We start from the raw sequence: 25,025 nt of genomic DNA, 5'->3' as shown, positions 1-25,025 counted from the left end.
AGCAGCATTCTGTTACTGGTGAATACCACTCGTGTCACTACTGCATAACAGCATGAAACGGCTAGCTTCACTTGCTCACATTTTTGAGATACTAGGCCTTCCAGGCTAATCTGAGTAGACTAGACACTTTTCAGGGCGGAAAGTAACGGCCTTGGGCCTGTTCTTGAGTGTGCGAGTATACAGCGCGAAATGATCTGATCAGGGTAACCTTTATCCTGCAGGATGCCTTTGTGCCCTATTTCAGCATCAAGTTTGCTTGGTGAGTAAATGGCTTGGGCCCTATTTACAAGGTTCCCGATGAGACCAATCTTATGGCATGTGGAACTATAAATCCCAATGTGTGTATTGACCAGTGAAAGTAGGCTTGTGATAGAGAACCCCCGGCAGATTTCTCAACTAGGAGTTTAATAAGGAAAGGGAGTTCATTTGACTGCTCCATTTCGAAGGTGAGTTTGAGCACACGATGGAGCCCATTAATACGTGCAAGGAAATTATTTCATACAGCTGTGGATTAAATGTAGCAAACATATCATCCACATCAAATATGCAAGGGGTAGGAGGTTAGGTGTCATTCCATCAAAGACCTGCTTCTCATGCAACCCAAGAAAGATGTTTGAGAGCTGGACCTAGAAGGGATCCCATGGCAACAGCATCTATTTGGGCATACATTGTGTCGTTAAAACTGAACTCAACTTCATGAGTTGTTGTGTTCGTAAGTTCATTGAATACTGATTCAGGTGTGTCTAGGTTGCTATGATCTAGTGCTGCAGCATGACTATCTATGGCTTAAGTGGAACATTGGTGAATAGGCTAGCAATGAGCACATGGACACAACTTGCATATTGATATGCAAGTCCTGTATGGCCTTTGCAAAATTAATGGATTCCTTCACTCTGTCTGTGGAAAACTTGCCCAAAACTGGTTGTAGCCATTAGGCTAACTTATGTTGTGCAGAGCCAGCCAATGATAAGATGGGGTGTAAAGGGACTTCACTTGTGTCTTTGGGCAGCCTATACGTATGTGGACGCAGTGAGCTGTGAGGGCAAACCCTGTTATGTATCACATGGTAGCTCATTGCAGTGCATCTGGTGGTTGGTACACACTAAGGCTCCTTCAGCAGCAACTTCCAAACCCATGACTGCTACCATCTAGAAGGATAAGGGCAGCAGATAGATGGAACCACCTGGAAGTTCCCCTCCAAGCCACTTTTCATCTTGACATGGAAATATATCGCCGTTCCTTCATTGTTGCTGGGTCAAAATCTTGGAGCCCCCTTGCCCTTTCTTTCTAACAGCACTGTGGGTGTACCTACACCACATGGACTGCAGTGGTTCAAGAAGGCAGCTCACCACCTTAAGGGCACCTAGGGATGGGCAATAAATGCTGACCCAGACAGTGATGCCCACATCCTGTGAATGAATAAAAAAAGCATGTTCAGCGAGTGTTTTTTAGCTTGCTTTTGAGCAAGGCTGTCTGGTCATGTTGAACAGCAGGTCCAATGGATATGAATTTGAACCCATCATTAAGAATGGTGTGCATTTTGTTGATATAGTCACGCATGTTAAGGATGACTATTCTTGTCTCTTTGTCAGGTTTACTGATGTGTATGTCTGGGTTGGCCTTAAGGCTTCGCAACACTAAGACATTGGCGTTGCATATGGAAGTCGAACAGCTTGTTTGGAATCCAGCAATATGCGTGTGCTAGATCAGCCAGGTGTGATTTCAAGGATTCAGTATCTTCAGTGGACACTGTTTTGTGGCAGGATAGTTGGGAGTAGAGTTTAAACTTGACAAATACCTCTTCCTCTTCCCGTTTAATTTGGGTGAAGGCACACCAAAATTGAAACCGTACGCAAGAACAAACTCCTTGCTCCTGAGTACATGGTTAGGAAGATTTGTGTTTAGTGGTGTTAATTGCATTGCCAAACTGCTTCTGCTTAAGTAACTGAGTTTGTGGTGCGGACGTGTTTCAAACGGGCACTGTTTATGGTGCAGTTATCTATCGAAGCAATATAGCGGCATGAACTGATCAAATCAAAAAAATGAGATTTGTGCACCTCAGACCTAGCACAGTGTAGGCATGGCGTAAATGAGTAACCCGACTACCAGTCTGTTCAATCTCATCTCGCATAAACGCTCGCTCAATCGTGGGAAAGTATCTCACCTTTAGCATTATCGATTCGTTTGGAAATGAAAACTGGCACAACCTTGGGTTTAATACACTCTTGGAAAAATCCAGTAGATAACTTGCAAGTAAGTTAATAACAAGTAAAGCTTTCAGGCTAGTGGATGGATTTAGTAAAAGCAAAATGCTGCAGATTCTGATTTGAGATTTGAAAGCATTACGGACAGGAGGGGGGGTTAATTTAAACAGCACAAGACCATAGGAGCCAGAAGTAGGCCATTCTGTCCATCGAGTCTGTTCTGGCATTCAATGAGATCATGGCTGATCTAATAATCCTCAACTCCACTTTCCTGCCTTTCCCCATAACCCTTGATTCCCTTACTGATGATTAAAATTCTGTCTATCTCGGCCTTCAATATACTTAACGACCCAGCCCCTACAGTCTCTGCGGTAAAGAATTCCACAGATTCACTACCCTCAGAAGAAATTCCCCCTCATTTGTCTTAAATGGGTGACCCCTTACTCTGAGATTATGCCCTCTGGTCCTAGACTCTCCCACAAGGGGTAACAACCTCTTGGCATCTACCCCGTTAAGCCTCCTAAGAATCTTACATGTTTCAATAAGGTCGCCTCTCATTCTAAACTCCAAAGAGTACAGCCCAACCTACTTCACCTTGCATAAGAAAATCCCTCCATACCCAGAATCAACCTAGAGAACCTTCTCTGGACTGCCTCCAATGCCAGTATAGCTAAGGGGAGCAGAACTATTCAGTACTCTGGGTGTGGTCTAACTCGTGCCTTGTATAGTTTTAGCAAGACTTCCTTATTTTTATACTCCATTCCCTTTGAAATAAAGGTGAACATTCCATTTGTCTTCGCTATTACCTGCTGAACTTGTATGCTAGCTTTTTGGGATTCATGCACAAGGGCTCCCAAATCCCTCTGCTGCAGCTTTCTGCAGTCTTTCTCCATTTAAATAATATTCAGCTTCTCTATTCTTGCCAAAATGCATAACCTCCCATTTTCCCACATTATATTACGTTTGCCAAGTTTTTGACTACTCAAACTATCTATATCCCTCTGTAGATTTTGTCATCCTCATCACTTGCCTTCCCACCTATTTTTGTTGTCCACAGACCTGGTGATAGTACATTCACTTAGCTCATCTAAGTCGTTAATATATGTTGTAAATAATTGTGGCCCCAGCACTGATCTTGTAACACTAGTTACAGGTTGCCATCCTGAAAATGTCCCCCTTATCCCAGCTCTGTCTTCTATTAGTTGGCCAATCCTCTATCCATGCTAATATACTACCCCCCCAACAGCATGGACTGGCCCTTAAGTAGCCTTGTGTGTGGTACCTTGCCAAGTGCCTTTTGGAAATCCAAAATATTGTGTCCACTGGTTCCCCTTTATCTACCCTGCTTGTTACCACCTCAAAGAATTAAAAAATTTGTTGGTGTGATTTCCCCTTCATGAAGCCATGCTGATTCTGCTTGATTATATTATGCATTTCTAAATGCTCTGCTATTGCATCCTTAATAATAGACTCGTAACATTTTCCCAATGACAGATGTTAAGCTAACCGGCCTATAGTTACCTGTTTTTTTTTGTCGTTTTTTTTTTGAATAAGGGTGTTACATTGGCAGTTTTCCAATCTTGAGACTTTTCCAGAATCTAAGGATTCTTGGAAGATTTACTACCAGTGCATCATTTGTGTAGCTACTTCCTTTAATATCCTAGGATGCAACCCATCAGGTCTAGGGGACTTATTGGCCTTTTAGGCCACCCCCCCCAACCCCCGGCCCTGTTGCCCCTTGATTATTTAGTATTTTTGGAATGCTATTAGTGCCTTCTACCATGAAGACTGAGGCAAATTATTTATTCAAGCCCTCTGCCATTTCCTGGTTCCCCATTATTATTTCCCCAGCCTCATTCTCTAAGGGGCTTTATGTTCACTGGCCTCTCTTCCTTTTTTATATATTTAAAGAAGCTCTTGCTGTCTTGTTTTGTTTATATTACTTGCTAGTTTACCCTCAGTTTAATTTCTCCCTCTTTATTATTTTTTGGTCATCTTTTGTTGGTTTTTAAAACTTTCCCAATCACCTGTCTTACCAGTAACCTTTTCCACACTATCTTTAATTTCCCTTGTTATCCATGGTTTGTCTATCCCCTTTCTAGAATCCTTCTTCCTCACTGGGATATATCTTTGTTGTGAGCCATGAACTATTTTCTTAAATGTCTGCCATTGTTCAAAACACTTTTCTGCTCAACTCCTTTCCCACTCCACTCCAGCCAACTCTGCTCTCATTCCTTTGTAATTGCCCTTATTTAAGTTTGGCACAGTTGTTTCTGACCAAATTTCTCACTCTCAACATGGTAGAATTTAGCATTCACATTATGTCACTGTTTCCTAGGGAATCCTTTACTCCGATCATTTATTAAACCTGCCTCATTACACATTACCTGATCCCTGGTCGGATCCACAACATATTGTTCTAGGAAACTGTCCTGAATGCACTCTGAATTCTTGCTTGTGGCGACCTCTGCCAGTTTGATTTTTCCCAATCTACATGAAGGTTAAAGTCACCCATGATTAATGTGCTACTTTTTTTTTGCTTGCCCTCATTATCTCCTAATTTATTCTCGGTCTTACAGTACAGCTACTGTTAGGGGCCCTATAGACTACTTCCACTAGTGTCTTCTTCCCCTGTTATTTCTTAACTCCACCCATATGGATTCTACATCTTCCAATCCAAGATCATTTCTTGCTATTGTACTTATTCCATCTCATACTAACAAAAACACCCCACCACACTTTTTATTCCTAACCCATCCTTTTGAAAAGCCACATATCCCTGAATGTTTAGTTCCCAGCTTTGATCTCCTTGTAATACTGTCTCTGTAATGGCTATAAGATCATGCCCACCAACCTCCTTTGTGCTGCTAATTCTGTTCTGAATACTATGTGCATTTAAGTAAAGAGCCATTAATTTTGCTTTTTCCCCCTTTGACCCTATTTGCTGCTTTTCTTTTTTGTTTGTACACTGTCCCTCCCTGTCATACTCTGGGTATCATTACCTAAATAGCTGCCCTGCAATGCCACCATATCCTTTTGCTTCGTTAGCCTACATATCCCCTCTCCAGAACCCACCCACCCATTTACTTTAAAGCCCTGTACAGCCCTAGTTATTTGATTTGTCAGGGCACTGGTCCCAGCATGGCTCAAGTGAAGCCCATTCTGCTGGAACAGCTCCCTTCTATGCTAGTACTGGTGCCAGTGCCAGTGCACCATTAACTGGAAACTCATTCCTCCCACAGCAATCTTTGAGCCACGCATTTAACTCCTTGACTTTATTTACCCTATTCCAGTTTGCCCATGGCTCGGGTAGTAATCCTGGGATTATTACTTTTTAATTTAGCTCCTAACTTCAAATTCTTTCAGCAGAACCTCCTTTTCTAGTGCTATCGATTATTTTTGGTACTAACTTGGATAACAACAACTGGATCCTTTCCCTCCCAATCCAAGTTCCTCTCCAGCCCTGAGGACATGCCCTTAACTCTGGGACTGGGCAGCAACACAGCCTTCAGGAGTCTCGCTCAAGCTTGCAGGGAACACTGTCTATCCTCCCCCACCCGTTTCATCCCGCTCCACCTATCTGTAAACAGTTGTTTTTTGATTTGCTTCTGCCTTTATATGCAGCGGTGTATTTTCCAACCCCTCTTGTTTGTGATCCTTTTTTCCATAAATAACCCCACAGCAAACTCTAGAATGGATGAACTCAAAGGGTTAGTTTATTTGCACGCACAAAACATGGGGTTAGGGTCAGAACATTGTCTCCTTTGCATTCATGCAGCGTGAGGGATAGAGAAAGGAGATTTACAGTGCACAGACTGCAGGAAGTTTTACATGGGTTGCAGAGTCCTGAATCAAAGTCCAATGAGATATTCCTTGACTGAGGTCAGTGAGCAGAAAACTGATGGTGAATAATTCACTTTCCCAGTCGTGTTGACTTCACAATGAGGCATGCAGAGATGAATCAGTCTGTAGGCTTTCTGATAGAAGTAGTGTAGATGGGACCAGGTGTCCAACCTGGTTAGATGGTAAAATAGCAGACTGGGCCTTTGCAATTCAGAAAGACAATATTACTGGTTCCCCCAAGCCCGAGGTCCATGTCGCATGACTCCCACCTTGCCACTTTGGCTTTGAGGGATGTGTATTGTCTGGGTCCCTGGGGTTTAATGTCCCAACCATTAAGAATTGACAAGAAGGTTGCAGGGTCCTTTGTCTTAGCAGCCGAGCAGCTCCCTGTTGGTCAGCCTGGGTTATGAAAATGCAGTTGGCCTTTGTACCATCTAACTAATTCTTTGTAGGCTGCACGGACCAAATTCAGAGATAATGGGCAGAATCACCGCAGATTTTCTCTAAGTATGGTAGTGGGCAGGTAAAATGCCGCCATCCGAAATGGTGGCTCCTCATGCTGTATCGTCCCAAACCTGCTGCATTAATTATGCATTCCCATGTACCACGCTGTTTGGGAGGCAGGCTCCAATTTGCCCACCACATTGTTGCTTCATCATGCTGTGCGCCACTTTAAGTATAGCCATGCGCACACCTCTGCTTCCGGTTCAGGAATGCTGCAAATAGGACATGGTCCCTAAAGGCAAGACTGCAGCCCTCAGGTTTAGTGCTGTGTCATCTGAGTGCTTTTTTGAACACTGGAGGCCCGTCATGATGTCCTCTGCTCCCACTCTGGTCGCAGGAGGGGCAGCAACATTACCACTCTGGCTTGGTAGGTGATGGCAGTGCCAATGTTGCACAGAAGAGGTTGGCCATCCAGGGTAAGGCAACCATCTCATCACTCTAAACACTCTCACTCAAGCCTGTCATACATTCACTGGCATCTTTCTCATTGCCAGCTAAAGGAGCATTACCACTTGCTCTTCCACACACACATACACACATCCACACACACACACACACACACACACACACACACACACCCTCACATCTCCATCTGGCCTCATCTCCTCTGGAGACTGCCTCCTCAGCCCTCACCATCTTGAGGCCACTTGCACAGTTCAACTTGCACCCCCACACAAAGCTTGGGATACCCCCTTCCCCCAGTACAGCCCAAGCCCTGCAGCTGTACAAAGCCACCCCTGCCTTATGGCTGATCTGGTAGGTAGGAACCGGCCAGTGGTGGTGTCTGCAAAGCCCAGTGCTGATGATTCCAAGTGCTGCCCAAAGCAAGATAGGCAAACAAACCTCCAGGTCCCAAGTGAAGTGCACTTGGTGAGCTGCACTGCCACTTGTGCTATTGTGAAACATGTTGATGTATGATCCGGAGAGGGTGGAAGGGAATGAATACGGCAGGCTAGCCTTATGATATGCAGATGTAATACGAGGTTCCCGTCATCTGATGGCAGGTAATGCTGCTTGCCATCGGTGGGCTGGGCGGACAATCGCAAACTGGTTTCATGGTGTCAAGAAACTGATGTTGGCCTTCCTACCACACTGCTCTCACTGCCTCGCATGCCTGGCACCAGCGGGCACAGACTCTTCCAACTAAAGAGTTTCACTGCTGTTTTTGTTCAAGGATCACAGACCTGGTCAACCATTTGGGTCTTTGTTCAGTTTGAAATTTTTAAAGATGGCAATGAGCATTTCTCTATTTTATAAAAAATATACAGGGCGAGGTCTTTAGCCCCTCTCAAATGGAGAGTGCTGGAAAAACACAACAGGTCTGGCAGCATATATGAAGATGGAAAACCGAGTGGATCTGGCTTTTTAATCCCTCTAACTGATCACACCAAGCCTGTGATTTTTATTGAGGTACAAGTTGGAGACTAATTTGGGATGAAGGTATAATTGGGGAAACACCCCTCAGCCCCATTTTTAAAAAGCTTAAAGAGGAACATTTTTGTTTGATTCCTAATCATGTATTTGTGCTTGCCAGTAAGTGTACAGCCAGAGGAGGTCAAGGAGATGGATTTGCTCTGATCTTTAGTTGCTGCAGGCTGCTGATGTTCATGTGACTGAGGATGGAACAGTTGGATGTGATTTTGCGCTTTAATATCTTGGATTTTTTTTTACTCATTAATGGGGTGTGGGTGTCACTGGCTTGAAGGTGATGGTGAGCTTCTGCCTTGCACTGCTGCAGTCCCTGAGGTGTAGGTACACCAACAGTGCTGTTAGGGAGGGAGTTCCAGAATACTTGGGGAGCCCAAGTGCAACTACATGGCCCTTTACAGATCAGAGTTGTAATATTTTTAAAAATGCAGTATTTATCCTCTACGTTAAATATGGCTTTCGAGGACTTTTTATATTTATGTTCCTTTCTGACACACATTTTGCTCCTTGCCTTCCCGATACCTCATTTTGTTTAAATATCTATGGCTTAATCCCTTTGTCTCAAACTTCTTCTGCCCCTGCCAGACCTCGACATTCCCCTGACTGGCCTCACCTTGTACATAACCCTTTGGCTGTGCTTTTTTACAACTTTGGGCTGCATGTTTTAGAATTCCCTCCTCTATCTCCTAAGAACCTCATTTTTAAAATGAACCTTTTGTCTAAGTTCTTGGTCAAATTTTGTTAATAGTATAATCTCGATGCTTCAATATTGATGTTATGAATAAGTCTTCCAAAGCGCAACTCCTGCATAGTGGGCACTAGTTAATAATCATCTTTGTCCCATGACAAGTTGACTAATAAGGCATCGGTCAGCCTATTTTTTTTCCCTCCAATTAAAGAATGCATTTTGTATTGCCTTTTGAAGCTTAACAATTTTTATTCTTGATTGTTAGATCTCAGAAGGAAAAGGTACATTATTGGATTGCAGTGCTATTTTTTTGTAGTGAGTGCATGTAGAGTACATTTGCTAATGGTCTCCATTCTTCAAACATCAAACACGATCTGATGCATCTTGAATTTATGCACTGATTTGCACATGAGATTAAATTCTTAATTTCAAACAAAACAATATTCATTGTGAATCTCACACTCGTAATATTTGAAGCATACTTAACTTGTTCCCTTTAAACAGCTCAAGTAACTGCATAACAATGCAGTGGATGCATTGGGAGTGCTGGACACACTGAACCACATTATATATCTACCCAATGTATCATGCCTTCTGTGCTGGAGGAAGAAAATCATTGCCTCTAACATGATCTTTTCATGACTTCTGTCTCAGTACTTCACAAGAAAGGAATTTTTTTTTGAAGCAGAACTGAAATACAGCAGTTGCTGAAAATTTTGAAAAACAAAATTCTGAAAATACTCTGCAGGTCTGGCAGGTTTTGAGGAGTACTTCCAGCATTTTGTTGTTTCAACTAATTTTGAAGTGTAGACTCGAGGAAATAGTCAGTTTTTGCACAGCAAGGTTCAATACATTGAGTCATTTTAAAATTGTGTTGGTTGAAGAACAAATATTGGCCAAGACGCTAGGAGAACTTGCCTGCTCAAGTGTCTTGGTTTCTTTCTACAGTGACTGTGAAGACAAACATTTAACATTCTATCAGACACTATAGCGGAGATCAGCTTAGATTGTGCTCCAGTCTCTGGAGTATGCAGATTGAATTTGGCATTGCTGCTTCGTTCACTTTTTCCCTCACACCTCGCTATTCCCTTGAGTCTCTAAGCTGGAGTAAACTTTTTTGCTCATGACTCCACATGGGCTTCCCATTTCTGTTGGACAGTTTCCTTGTTGTCCACTGTGCCAGCTAGTCTAATGTGTTTTTCTTGATTAGTTCCAAAACAACAACAGAAGCAACAAATCAAGACTGAAATCATTCCATCCCCATCCAAGGTAAGAACAAACTTTTTACATTTGGTTAGTAGTGTGAAAGGCTGTTAAGTGGCTCAGTGACACTTGTTCCAAGTCTTTGACTGATGTAACTCTGTGGATACTGAGTGTGGGTACCCCTGCTCCTGCATTGGGACTTGGGGAATTTTTAGTTCTAGTTTGCTATTTGGTGAAAGCTACTGCTGGAGGGTATTTTGATCAGATTGTGATTGGAATTGAATAGTTTGTTCAGGAAGGAGGTAGTTTGTTTTAAGCTTGGCATTAAATTGCTGCAGTGAGCTCCCATATAGCCTACAAGTGCATAACTAACAATTGGGTGTACTACTAAACTGAAATTGACAGTGCCATGAGTGTTTATAGTATGGAAGTTCCTTTTTATATCTTGGGAGCAGCTATTGTAATGGCTTTTAATGTGAATAAACCACAATTGCACGACCTCTTTCTGGAGATGGCTGGTTGACTTCTGAGATGAGATTTGACTTCACTGGTGCCCCTCTGCTATTGGGTCCTGATGTCACCTTGGTACTTTGAAGGTCTGCAGTAGCAAACTCTAGCTAACAATTGGCAAATTGCTATCCTTCTGTATCGTTCGGTTAAAGGACAGTTTCCCCATTTTAAACAGTTGAAAGTGTTTTTAATTTGGGGGAAAAATCGTGACTCTGGTTATTCTTGTGAAAGTTAAGATTACTGTTTTAAAATTAAACGTTTGGTTGTATGCAGTGCACTGCCAATATGTGTTATAATAACTGGGCACTGCATTTCAATTGCCTAATTTTAGGTAATCAATTTTGATATAAATGTCACATCTGCTTGTCACCTGGTTTAGTATCTTCTGAATTTATAGAATTTAACAGCATCATTTCAATCCATTAGCACCCATACTAGCCCTTGAGCTACCCACTATCCCTTTATTCCCATAACCTTTTGAAAACATTTTTGATTTGGCTCCCTGAAAATCTTTGTAGATTTTGCTTCTGCCACTTGCTTTATTTGGAGGGCATAAGATTTTTTGTTTAGTTCCCAACTATCCAGCCACAACCACAGAAAATTGTCCCAATTTATTTTAATTCATCAAAATATCTAGTTGTTGCAACAATTGCCCTCATGTTCCACATTGCTCCTTTCCTAGTTGGAGCATCAGCAATTTTGGGGAAATGGCTGAGTCGCCTTCCCAATGACAAACTCTACAGACTCTCTTACCACTGCATGTGGCAAATAGTATACCTACGAGGCTAGCCACCATACTTTCACAAGTGACTGAACAGAGTAGGAAATGAACATCAGATTTTTGTCTGGGGTGTGTAGCTGTGACTGTAGACTAGTCCAGAGTGTTGGAAGGATGTTTAATGGGAACCATGTTACTGGATTACAGAGAACCTATTTATTTAATTTTTTTGGTGCTTTTTTTTTTTACTTTCTGTCACGCACTTGCTTGAAAAGCCTTCAAGGACTAAATGTCTCTACCCTTTTGCAGCCTGCTTCAGAATTGAGTGTCCTTTCAAATATCGGGGGTAGTTCAGGTTCGGATGACCAGTCTTCGTTATCTGGTTCCACAACTGACCTTTCAGGGCAAACAGCACAGGTAAGATAATGTAATTGACTTTCTTGCCTATCTCATCACGAATTCAGGACTACTGTAGATACGAAACCGTCCCTGGTTATGACGTGACTTGTCCCCCTCTACTGTCTGAACACTAGCCTTATGGAGTTGACTCTACCCTATGTCTATATTTGCAAATGGCAAAACCTAGGGACATTACATGATACAATCACCACCTTGTGATCTGAATCAAATAATTCTCTCCAAAGATGGACCAAGTTAATACTTGGTGAGTCTAGGCTTGATGTAATCAGAGGAGGTGATGGTGTTGTGGTATTGTCGCTGGGCTAATAGTCCAGAGACCAAGCGTAATGCTCTGGGGACCTGGGTTCGAATCCCGCCATGGCAGATGGTGGACTTTGAATCCAATAAAATTCTGGAATAATGATGAACATGAAACCATTGTTAATTGTTGTAAAAATCCATCTGGTTCACTAATGTCCTTACCTGGTCTGGCATACATGTGACTCCAGTCCCACAACAATGTGGTTGACTCTTAAATGCCCTCTGAACAAGGGCACTTGGGGATGGGTAATAATGCTGGCCTAGCCAGTGACACCCACATCCCATGAATGAATTAAAAAAAAAATCAGTTGAACCACTTTATTTCACAGTTAGTAGTTATTAGATGTATTTAATAAAGTTTTTGTTTTTGTAAAATGAAGTGTTTATTTTCTCAGTGGTCTTAGTAAATTGTTAGCATCTCCTGAGTTAAGTGTGTGCTAAAAAAGTTGTAGTACCCTCAGTTTCCCAGTTTTAGCTCATCTTTCAGCCAGTGATGAAAGAATTCCCTAACAAAATGGGCATCAAATGTCTCCACTTGGTATAACCTGTCTAGGCAAGTGCTCAGTTTTGAGTAGTACTATTGGGAGAAAACCCATTTCCCTTTAGTGCATTAACCATTTGTTTATTTATACCTTCGGTGGGGTGGTGGGGGGAGTTGTAAATGTGCTTTAAACTCTGTTTTCGTTCTCTTGTGGCAGATTTTAAAAAAATCTTATTGCCAAATTGTTTTACCATGTAATGGAACAACCACTTCACAACAAGTCTTGCCTCCTGTCAACAAATGAAATGTTCAGTATTGCTACCTTTATTTCCTTCAGTAGGAGGAAGGCTATACTTGGTTTCATGTGATGCATCGGCTTCATGTGATGCATCTTCAGTGACAGAACAGTGAGCTGGTGACTTGGGGAATGGATGAGATGGAGGGAAACCATTTAGCCAACCAAGCCCAGTTGAACTGCTCTTACCCTCCACCCCCTCCCACCCCCACACCAATTCCTAGCTGTGCACAATATAATGGGTTCCATCCAATAACATTGTTTGAAAATGAAAGACATTTCCTTACCATTTTTCATTGAATCAAATCAAAGACAACTATCTATTTGTGTTCTATAAATTTGGTTGGATTGTCATAATGAAATGGCTTAAACTGCTTGTCTTGTAGCATTTGATGATCTATTGGTGCTTGATATTTAATGCATCTAACCAAGTATTAGTAGACCTTTGTAAGAAGATTTTAATTAGCTGAACAGCATTGAGAGAGAAGGGATGAGAGGGTTATTCGAGGAACATTTATTTGAAGTGTAGCCACCAATAAATTTTCTATTGAAGAAATAAATCTTCTAGTAGCTGCTGGTTCTTCAAACCCTTTGGTTCTGTCGAGGCATTATATCTTGGAGCAGGAGCAATCATTCTAAAATGGCTGATGCTTTTGAGCCCTATCACTTATTTTTCCCTGTTGGTGCTGGGTACTGAACCCTACACTTAATGATATAAAACCGAAAATGCTGGAAACTCAGATCTGGCAGCATCTGTGGAGAGAGAAAGTGTTTCAAGTCCTTATGACCCTTCAGAGCTACTTGATGAGCCTGCTCCACTGGTAATCTGCACAGTTGCTTTCAGCAGGATATGTTGCACACATCTGCAGAATAACTCCTGATGGCATCTCCTTGCTGTTGGCTGTAGTAACAGATTTTGCATATTTAAAAGGAGGCAGTAATGTCACTGACTATCCTTCTTGAGGATAGAAGAACTATGTTGCAGTTTGCCTTTTAAAGATTAAGATTTAGTATCATGTCAGGATGGATGGTTGTCCTTGCATTTCCTGCTTCTCACCCAAGATGAGCAAGCTCACTGAAGGCATAAAAGTCCAGATCTGGCCAAGTAACTAAGCTTGTTGATGTAACTAACAAATTTTGGTTAAAGACTACAGTAATGAAAAATGACTAGTTTTGACCCTTGTCTCTATCCCTAGAATTCGGCTGCATGCAATTCAGAAAGTGAAGCATACATTCCGCCACCACAGATATACCAAACGAGCACACCCATTAGTGAATCTTTAACACAAAAGTCCCTGGAGACACATCAGGTGAGTGTTTTTGTGGTTTGACTACCTGAAGTGCAAAGACTTTTTTTTCTACAGTCCAGCCTTTTATGTAGACTGAGATCGGTCCGCCAAACCTTGGGTGTGTTGAGTAAATTCTGGTTTTAAATAGTTTGGGGAAAAGATTGTTTCTTATTCATTGACGTATTGTAAAACTCCTTGGGTAGATTGGTGGGGGGGGGAAATGCATTTGTGAGGACCTCCACCTTTTGAATTTCTGTGCAGATCACAAAATTTGGAGCTGAAGATTACCTGGGGAGGAGTTAACATGGATTTCTCCTTCTCCTGTATGAAGTGCAGGCAGTAAATATAGTTCATGTCTTGTGTACATTACACTCTAGAATGATTGGTTATGTCTGGCGTGCTTGGTGATTTCATGTAAGCTTCTAGTTCTTTGTTTTTATTGCTAATGGATTTGTAATTGCTCAGGGTTGGTGAGAAAATGTATAAATATGTTGGGCACGAGGCAGTTGGCATCCAGTGTATTTGCACAAGTTTTTCTTTGAGATAGTTGAATGACCAGATGGAACTTTTTTCACACTGAGACCCTGATTAATTTCATATGGCTAGTTCCATTAAGCTGGATCACCTCATTGCAATAAGTTGCTTGGTTGTGTTTTGGATAACCTCATTCCAATACTTGTAAATCTCATTTGATTTAGTCTTCTCAGTCTTCGTATAATGAAGACATTATTTGTAGCCTTTGGTGGGCAGGATGTTCTCCTCCAGAGAAGAATTTCCATTTATGGCACCATTGACAATACACCTAAGATGCAGAGGATTTCCTTCTCTGCCCTGAACTTCAGAAGACTTGAGTCACAAAACTGAGCTCTAATTAAGGAGTGTTTTGTATTGATGAAAAAGATCTGCTGTTTAAGCTTTTCATCTTGCACTCAAGTCAGATCACAAGATTACCAACAGTAAAGGGAACAATTTAAACAGCTTGAGAAGGGTGTTGCTTGTTTGGCAAGTGAACTCCATGGTGGAGGTATTGCCATGGAGAATGCAGCAGGGAACAGTTATAGCTTTTGTTCAAATTCAAACCAGGCAGGTTGACTCTGGTCATGGCATTGCCATGGGGAATGAACCAGGGAATGGCTGTCCTCAAGCTCTTGTCTTTTTGAAAAAAAGCGCAATGTGTGGACATGCTCCTTCTGTCTGCAAAGGACAGAGCCCTGTATGAGAATATCTGTAGCTTCTAGCACACCCACGTGAGCCACACTGGGCCTGACTATCTTAAATTAGTTTTCAGTGTAATTCTTAGCACAATCAGGATTGTTTGTTTTAGCAAATGTTGCCCGACTGTAGAATCACATCTAATGCTGGACACTATTTCAAGTTTTGCGAGCACAGGCTGGTCGGGTACAGTCAGTACTTTGCCTGTTGCAAACAGCTGAAGGTAGGTGCTGTTTGATCTGTCAGTCATTGGGACATACAGCCTACATATCTAGCATCACACTGGCACTGAGATTCATACACCACATTAATCATTTGTGTGATAGGCAGAATGTCTTTTTGGCTTGACAGCAGCATCCTGTTAGTGAAGAATACCACTTGTTGCTACTGCATAGTTGGTGTGAAATGGCTAGCTTCACCTGTCTCAAATTTTGAGACACTTTACCCTTCCAGGGTAATCTGAGGTAGACTCCAAAAAGTTCTTCCATTGCTCACTGTCATGCAAACTCAATGGTCTGATCAGGGTAGCCATTGTCCCATGAGGTGGCTTTTATGTGCTCTATTTCAGTATTAAGCTTGCACAATGAGCAAATGGCTCGGGCCCTATTTGAGGTTGCCAATAAAGCCAATCTTAGTGTGTGAAACTAAGAATCCCAACATGTTTAATGACCAGTGAAGGTAGGCTTGCGGTAGATAGTAGTGGAGAACCCCCTGGCAGATTTCTCAACAATCACCATTGAGGAAAAGGAGCTCACTAACTGCTCCATTTCAAAGGTGAACTTGAGTGCAGGATGGAGCCCCTTAAGGTATGTAAGTTCTTGCATGCAGCTGTGGATTTGAATATAGAAAATGTCATCTACATTGGAAATATGCAAGGGGTAGGAGGTTAGGTATCATTCCATCAAGGTGTATTTCTTGTGCAAACCGACAAATATGTTTGAGCCATTCCCTGGTTTATTCTCCATGGCAATGTCTGGACAAGAGTCAACCTGTGATTTGAATTTGAACAAAAGCTTGGCAGTTAACTGTTCCCTGCTGCATTCTCCATGGTAATGTCTCTACCAATCAGTCCACTTGCCAATCAATGAGTGTATTCTTCTCATGCAGTATAAATTGTTCCTTTTATGCTGGTAATCTTGCAGCCTGTCCTGATGAATGCAAGGCAAAAAGCTTAGACAGCATGTGGTGGTGGTGTTTATTTTTAAGCAATACTCCGCTCTTTACTACCAAACAACTATTTGTATACCTGTGGCAGAGGGTTTTGTGCTCTGATTCTATGCTTCTTTATAAAGAAAAGTAGAGTTGGATTGTCGCTTTTTTTGTCATTCATGGGATGTTGACATCATTGGCAAGACCAGCATTTATTGTTTATCCATAGTTGCCCTTGAAGGTGCTGGTTGCCTTGAGCAACTTAAGTAAATGTGTGTGTACACCCTTGGTCTTATTGGGAGGACACTTTTGATTTGGCAACAGTGAAGGAATAGTGATATAGTTAAGTCAGGATGGTGTTGCTCGCAGGAGAACTTGCAGGTGGTGGTGGTGCTCCCAAGAACCTGCTCCCATTCCCCTTCTTCTGGTGATAGAGGTTATGGGTTTGGAAGGTCCTGTTGAAGGAGCCTTGGTGAATTTCTGCAGTGCATCTTGTGGATGGTACACATTGCAGCCACCGTGCATTGGAGGGAGTGAATGTTAAAGGTGGATGGGGTGCCAATCAAGCAGGCTGCCTTGATGTCAAGGTTCTTGTGTGGTTGGAGCTGCACTCATCCAGGCAAAAGGAGAGTATTCCATCACACTCCTTGCTTGTGCCTTGTAGATGATGATGGGCAGGCTTTGGAGTCGCTAGGTGAATTCCTCGCTGAGAATTCCCAGCCTCTGACCTGTTCTCGTAGCCACAGTACTTGGATGGCTGGTGCAGTTCAGTTGTTTGTCAGTGATGACTACCAGGATGTTGGGGGATTTTGTGATGGCCGTGCATCTTGTTGGAGATGGTCATTGTCTGGTGGTGCGATTGTTAATTCACTTGGGACTTTTACAGCTGCTAAAGAAGCTTTAGCTGCATTGATGTTGGACTTCTAATATTCTACACAGGCTTAGGTGGTGATCTTAATGAGGGGCAAGTCTGCCTCTGCTTGGCAGTCTCGCACTGCAGTCATTGAGTGGGCTTGGTCATGGCAGTGGACTCATTGGGTGCGGGATGAGGCACCTCTTCACCTGGCAACAAGAAAATCTGGCGGCCTCAACATCTTTGGCCCTGACACCTGCTGTGGCAGAATTGCCACTGGCAGGACTTGGCCAGTTAGGGCCTCACTTGACCCACTGGCAAGCAGACCACAAATGCCTGACCACTGCAGGTAAAAATCCTGGTGGTGGGTAGGCATTGAGTACAATGTCATGACATGGCACCAAATTTCATACATGCCCTTGGAGGCCTAAAATTCCAGCCTTGAATTGAATGAGGGTGGCTTGTTTAACTGTCATCCCTTGCATTGCACTAGGAAATAAATAGCAGTATGGATTCCAGTTCTGACTCTAGCATCACCATTTTGTTCTCTCACTCAGCATTCAGAAGGCTGTAATATGAAGAGACAATTGGTATGTGCAGGGGATCAAATGCTGCTTCTGAGAGAATGAACTGGCTATTGTGCTGAAGCATTTCCTCCTCTGACAGGATAATTTTGCACTTATGTCGTGATGAGCTGTTTTCATCTACAATGGTCTTTATCTATTTGGAATAGTATTTCACGTACATTACTCAGGAATGGTGTGGTGGCGGGGACAGGGTGTAGTTTTTGAATCCCTCCACCAGGCATAACAATGTGATAATTTTCATGAACCTTTGCTGTCTTTGCAAGTTGAGAATTTTGGTTCTGACAAGCTATGCACCACAATTACTAAATATTGTCCAAAGTAGCCAACCTGAGATTCTCCATAGATTCCAGCATTTTTCTCCCATTTGTACTGCTTGTAACAAATCTGCTGTTACTTGTGTTTGGACACCATGAAAAGGAGTCAGTCTTGGGTAAGGCGTTTTCCCTAAGCAATGACCCAGATAGCTTGAGGAATCTTGAACTAGTGAGTCTTGACTGAACTTTCTGCTCCTGTGGAATATTCGTATTACTTGGGAGATGAAAATTGTCAGAAGCTTCATGTTCATGCCCCTTGCTCCCGTATTAACAGTATTGGAGTCTGGCAAAACTGCTCAAATTTGTCTTTTTAAAACCTGACTGAGCATTAAATTAGCGTCCTGATTGCTTGTAGTCAGCATGCATTTGCTTCTAGCACTGTGGTGACTAATGATTTTGTGCTGTTTGAAAATGCTGACTTCTGGCAGCCAGGCTTAAGTGTGGATTTGAAACCACTTTTTTATTGTGGCATCTGTTTGTTGAGTGATGATTCCTTGTGTCGAGTGATTCCTTGTGTATCAATTCCAGGTGACTGCTCTGCCTAACAGCCAGACTGCCTCAAGCACAGCAATAACTCCGGCATCCCAAGGACGGGTACTCCAGACTCCAGTAAGCAATTCTCCAGTTAGCATGAAGACCACACCCTTTCAGGCTATGCAGACTGTGAGTGGCCGAGACTGGTTTTAACTTGGACAGATTGCTGTCCTTTTTCTTGCTGTCTTTGCGTAGACATTTGGAATTATTGCCTTCGAGGGAATGGTGGTTTCCATCTATTGAACCCTTCTGGAGGTACCTGTTCTACAAATGGAATTTGTTGGAAGGGGTTTGAGGCAATTGCATAAATCAATATATATGGCATATGCTCTTGGTTTGGCTGAGTTGGCATGACCTGCTTCCAACTTGGCAGTATAGGAATGCATTTCCATGTCTCAACACTTAACACCTTCAAAACGAATAGTAAATTGATCTATTGTCCATCATTTCTATTTGGAATAAGCGCAAGTAGGTTTCTAGAACAGTTTGCTGACCTGATGGTGATCAATCTCCTGATGGCCATTGACCTTTTGAAAATAACTGAGTCTTCAATAGAGGGAGAGGATGCTGCATGAGATGGAGGAAAGTGGGTTTTAAGAAGCTTTTTGGGAGTAATGAAACAAAAGTAATTTTGGGAGTACACTTAAAGCAAAGGTTAGTATCTGTAAGTGGCACTCCTGCAGAGCAAGTGATGTTCAGTGTTTCTTGAGGGTATTTGCTGACCTGTTCACATTGGAGGCAGGGAAAAACTTTAGCTTTTTTCAGATTGCTATGTCTGTCCTGGTGTGATGGAGGTAATCAGTTTGTAACCTTCATTTTCAATGTTTTAAAACTTCAACCACCATTATTTTTTTTCTTCAACTCTCTCAAGTCACTAATTTTTCTGGTTGTTTGCCCATTAGCATCCAATATTGAAGTGTGGCCTCTTGATCTGTTGAGCTATTTAAACATGTAAAAACCATTTTGAGCTATATGCCTCTTCTGTAGGCTTAAAAGACTAACTTCATCCAGTTGTTTCCATTTGATGGACTAACTGTTTTTGTACACACTATTTGCACCAGCACTTAAGATACCAAATTGGGCATTCTTGGATTAGCATTTTTTATTGTACTGATTCTTTTTGATTTAATTTCCTTAATGGTTTTGAGGCTTGCTGCTAATGGCAGCTAAAAAGTGTGAACCAGGGACCCAGAAGAGATCTTGGACTATTCTGGCAATTCACTGCCTGTACAGGAGCCTTGCCCATTGCTGGTGACTTGAATCCGTCAGTGCCAATATCTTTAGTGCTTGTCAAACCATGACCACGTTGTAAATGTTAGTGTATTGGAAGTTGTTTAGACCCCCATCTGCTACCTGGAGCTCGAAACAAATCTCAAAGCCCTGCCTAACTGAAGGCTCTAGAGAGGCCCAGAAGTGGGAAATGTGTACCTTTTTTAAATGCCGTGCACAAATTGCATTGTAAAATTACCCAAACTTCCAGGGGTGCAGAATGTTGGATGTGGCGGGTATGTTGTCGTCCTAGGGCCCTTCACTTGAATCCCAATAGAACCATTGTAGATTTGGAGAAACTCCTGTAGCAACTTGCTATAATTGTGGGAGTAGACTTATGGTTTACGGTACCAACATTGTTTTCTGTCCTGGGCCTAGATTGCTCTTTAACAGATGTGTGGGTTGTTTAGCCTTTCTGAAACTCACTTCATTTCCAATATTGGCCTACATTAGATTGAAACTCCAATGATTTGGCAGTCATGAGAACCCAAGGCTATATCTAAGTTTATTCTGAAGAAATTATGGTTACGTGTTTATAGGTGACTTCTTTGACAAGTACATTCTTCCACTTGAATTTATCACTCCCTATTTTTGGAAATCCATTGGAGTTCCTGATAACACTGGTACTACATTTTTTTATTCTTTCATAGGATGAAAAGTTGGTGGCTAGGCCAGCATTTGTTGTCCATCCTTAATTGCCCTTGAAGGTTGAAATATTGGCCAGTCACAATCAGCCTCTTGAACTATAAATGCAAAGTACAATAATGTGTAGTGAAATGAATGAAAATGTAATTTTCATCATTGCCTTGCAGGTGTTCAATGTGAATGCACCTCTTCCTCCAAGAAGTGAACAGGAAGTGAAATCTGATGCTCCATATTCCCCTGCCTTTAATCAAAGTTTGATAACGGCTAGTACTCAAACTCCACCTCAGCCTGTGTCTCTGCAAAATGCACTGACACAAGATGCTTTAACAGGTATTAAGATGTTAAGATGTTAGATATATTTGCGAATGGTACTGCTATCTGAAATATACATTAACATGTTTTTTTTTTAAAAATACCCTTTGGGCCTAGCTTGTAGTCGCTGCATGGAATAATGGTGAGAAATTTAGTTTTCTTTGGCTAAGAACATGTAAGAAGGAATGCTTTTAATGCTCTAGTTAAATCATTTTGCCCAAGTAAAGCTGTAGATCAAAAATTGTGCATATTTAGAGATGTCTGGCGATTTATTGTTTGCAATTTGGAGCTACTAAGGTTTTATACTTGAATGCTGTTTAAGCTTACCTTGGCTTTGTTTCTGATCAGAAGAAACGACACCTGTTGCCAATGGGACCCCAGTTTTTCTACCCCACAGTCAGCAAAACAGTACTTTGTCAAGACCAAACCAAGCCTACTTTGGGAGCAGAGGTGCTGTTCGGGGAGCTGCACGAGGTGGTAGAGGAATTGCTAATGCATACCGTGGTTCTAGCAATGGATATAAAGGTGTACAAATAGGTACAGTATCAAGTCTTTAAGTGTGGCATAAAATGGCTATTTCATAGGCAGTTATCCTAGTTTTCACAAAGTACCAATTCATCGTTTGGTAGTACAGGATTTGAGTATTGCTGAAAAGAGAGACATGTCTAAGCTTTCTGTCTTGCACTCATCAGGACACTTGCAGGAATACCAATACAAGGGGAAAACAACAATTTATACTGAGCGCTGATTGGTTGGCGATTCAGTTAACTTGCAGCATTCTGTTAGTGCCTTTGCTGAAATAGGTGCATCAAAGACCTTCTGCAGAATAATGGCTACCCTGATCAAATCACTTTGCATTGTATAATCACGCAAACTCATGAACAGGCTGAAGACTGTACTTTGGCCCTGAGAAGTGTCGAGTCTACCTCTGATTACCCTTGAAGAGTAAGGTATCTCAAATTTGAGCAACAATTGAAGCTAGCTGTTTCATGCTGCCACTATGCAGTAGCAGTGTGTGGTTGTTTGCCACTAACAGGATACTGCTATCAAGCCAAAAATACGTTCTGCCTATCATACAAATGAGTAATGTCATATGAATTTCAGTGCCAGTGATATGCTTGGTATGTAGGCCATGAAGTCCCAAAGACTGGTGGGTCGTATCAAACAGCATGTCCCAGCCACTGTTCGCAATAGACTGGGTACAGTCTATAGTCTATACCCTATCAGCCCTTAATACACAGGGCCCTGTTCTTTGTAGACAAAGAACATGTACACCCACTGCGCCTGTTTCAGCTAAACAAAAGTGACAGCCATTCGCTGATTCCCTCCTCAGGGCAATGCCTTGACCAATCAGGGTCAAGCTGTCTGGTTTAAATTTCAAACTATGCTTGGCAGTTAACTGTCAGTTACCATCACTGGTGCATTCACCATGGCGAGGCCACTTGCCAACAAATCAACATTCTCTCTTCACATACAGTATGAGTTGTTGTCTTCTCCTTGGATTGATATTCTTGTGTCCTGAGTGCAAGCTGAAAAGCTTAGACATGTCTCTTTTTTAGCAATTGTGACTCTATTAGAATTCTCATCTAATTGTGATTCAATCCCCATCAGACCATGATTGAGTTGATACCAAGTGCACCATCTTTTGCGACATTAAACAAAGCCTTGCCTTCGTACCACCCCCTCCACCCCCACCTCTGCATGTGGAGGATCTGAAGTAGACTTCAGAAACCACTTCTGCTTGTGGACATTTTAATAGGCCTGACAGTACTGTCTCTCCCTGAAGATGGGGACTGAAAAGGTGGGTGTTATGTGCCAGATGTGTAATGCATTATTGGAACACAATGGATTTTGTAAATTTGCAGTGGGCCAAAATGACGACAGCATGACCATTTTTTAGTTTAAAATTATTACTTTCAAGGTTTCTATGCCACCTGTAATTTGAGACTTGTCTGTCTTAAATTTCTTGACGACTCTGGCTATCAAGATGGGATTATAGGGCATGTTAGTTGTAGGGTTCACAAATGCTTTTTACTTGCCTGGCGCAACACTTATAACTTGGGTTTGCACATTGAAATTGTAAATTTCCTTACAGTTTTTAATATATAAAGTTTGTGGAAAAATACAAGAAATGTGAAGAATAACAGGAACAACCAATTCTGATCATCCACATGATTATCCAACCACTGAAAAATATCCATATCCTAAAATGTAGCATAGATGGTCAATGAAAATGCGTAAATCATTTTTCTAATTAACCCTTCTACAAGCCAGAAACAGCCCATAGCAATTAAGGAACACGTAGCTAACTAACTCTTAATACAGTAGAATGAGATACTAGGTATTAGATACTCGAGGGAGTCATGAGTCAAGGTTTTAAATTCATGTTTCTATTTTGTGGCAGCTTGCTGTGTTTCCTGCATTACTATAATGACTGCAATTCAGAAGTATCTTGGCTGTACAAAGTGCTTTGGGATGCTAGTGGTTGTGTCAAATGCTATATAAATGCAAATCTTTGACTTAGGAAGAATGATTCCTGAATTGGCCACAGTAAGTGAGGTAGAATTTAATAATGAATAAAACTACATCTAAAGAGTGGGAGGTGTTTAACTAAGTATTTGAAGATCTGTACACATACATGACATGTAAGGGCTCACTTGTGTAATTAAGCAACTTTGGTCAACAAAGTTAAATATTAGCTAAAATGACTTAAAAATACAAAGTAGAGATCCTACACACAGATTTCAACAAAAGCAAAGTGATGCAAAGAGCAGTTTGAACTGAAAGAACAAAAGGAGAATTTTGACTATCAAAGGGTAACACTGAAGGCTTTCGTAAATATTCAAAGGATGGCTTAAAATTGAAGTGGGACAGGCAATGTGATTGAAAATCAAGAAATGGCAGACTTGCTAAGTTACTTTTGTATCAATCTTCACAGGTATTAAAAGGACAATTTTCTAAAGGAACTAACTAGTTTAAAGTGATGGAGAAACAAATGAAATGAGACCAATGTACAGGACCTGATGGTTTCTACACTAGAGTATTGAAAGTAGCTGAGAAAATTATTGCATTAGTTAAGGAGTCTGTCACTGCCATTATTTGAGAAGGTAGGAGTGAAACTTGGAAATCATAAGCCTAGTCTAATGCTAATTGTGTGGAAGAGGAAGTTGCTACAATCTTAAGGACAGAGTGGACTTTTAGACATACAAATACTGCTGGCTCTTTGATGTGAACTACCTTTTTTAGGATCCTGTGTAACCTACCTAGTTGCGTTTTTAAGGTGGTGTCAAACATAACGAGGGAGTGTCTATAGATGTTAACTATATGGACTGCCAGAAAGCCTTCAGATTCCCCACAAACTTCCCCAAAAATGGATTTGGAGTGAACTTATTGACTTGAATTGGTTGGAAAATGGGGATAATGGGTATGTACTCAAATTGGGAAGATGAGATCTGTACTGTGCCTTCAGCTTTTCATTATAAATGCTTTGGGTGAAGAATGGAACAATATTTGTTTGTTGACAACACTTAATGGCACAGTAATTGGAGTAACAGAAGCAGATGTTGATCAATTTAAATTAATGGGCAAAACCGGCCGATGGCATTCAGTGAAGCGATTGATTTTGGACCCAGGGCCCTGTAAGAGATCAGTGCATTTTTTGGTGTAGAAGTGTGGACAACCAGAGATTCACTTCTCAAGTAGAAGTTGGTAAAGTGGTGGACAGGTACAAACATAAAGGCTAATGGAATATTGGCCTTGGCTTGAGAGGTGGAAGTGGTGATACAGCTCCAGCTCTTACTAGAGCCCTTTTATTCTGTTCTGGGCACCAAACCTCCTGAAAGGATGTTTTGGCCTTGGAGGGAATGCAATATTGATTTGCCATTCTACCAAAGCTGAAGTGTTAGATTCATGCAGGTTGTATAGACTACAGAGGGTTGAGGGATGATCTGGTTGAGTTAATGATGACTAAAGGAGTTCTCTAGTAGAGAGATACCATTTTTGTCTGGTAGGAGAGTCCAGAACCAGGAGCAGGGCCTTAAATTGGAGCTACATTGTTTGAGTAATGCCTGAAAAATGTTTTCTGGGTTGTAGAAATTTACCATACTCTGCACCAAAACCAAGAGGCTAGGGGTCAATTAAGATTAAAAGCTGAGACTTGTTAGGGAATGTTATTAAGGCTAATGGAACCCAATGAATAGACAGAGTTGAGAGAGCTCAGCCAGGATCTAATTGAATAGTAAAATGAATTCAAGGGCCTAAATGGGCT

General features: G+C 41.7%; 1 protein-coding gene across 8 annotated transcripts in view; it reads left to right on the top strand.

Annotated features, from left to right (window-relative positions):
* caprin2 (caprin family member 2) overlaps window positions 1-25,025 on the top strand; it is a 79,949-nt gene that overhangs the window by 22,574 nt on the left and 32,350 nt on the right. For 4 of the 8 annotated variants that reach the window (XM_078568488.1, XM_078568484.1, XM_078568483.1 and 1 more), the window contains 6 exons: window positions 9,878-9,936; window positions 11,408-11,515; window positions 13,791-13,904; window positions 18,527-18,661; window positions 20,614-20,776; window positions 21,107-21,295. In XM_078568488.1, the coding sequence (XP_078424614.1) occupies window positions 9,878-9,936; window positions 11,408-11,515; window positions 13,791-13,904; window positions 18,527-18,661; window positions 20,614-20,776; window positions 21,107-21,295 (768 nt within the window). The remainder of the gene's footprint in view (window positions 1-9,877; window positions 9,937-11,407; window positions 11,516-13,790; window positions 13,905-18,526; window positions 18,662-20,613; window positions 20,777-21,106; window positions 21,296-25,025) is intronic. The other 4 variants (XM_078568485.1, XM_078568482.1, XM_078568486.1 and 1 more) reach the window with 3 other exon arrangements.

The sequence above is a fragment of the Cetorhinus maximus genome, chromosome 22 (genome assembly GCF_964194155.1).
Source record: "Cetorhinus maximus chromosome 22, sCetMax3.hap1.1, whole genome shotgun sequence".
NCBI classification, from domain to species: Eukaryota; Metazoa; Chordata; class Chondrichthyes; order Lamniformes; family Cetorhinidae; genus Cetorhinus; species Cetorhinus maximus.
Note: the sequence above shows the minus strand (reverse complement) of the source record. Positions and strands in the feature narration are given on the sequence as shown.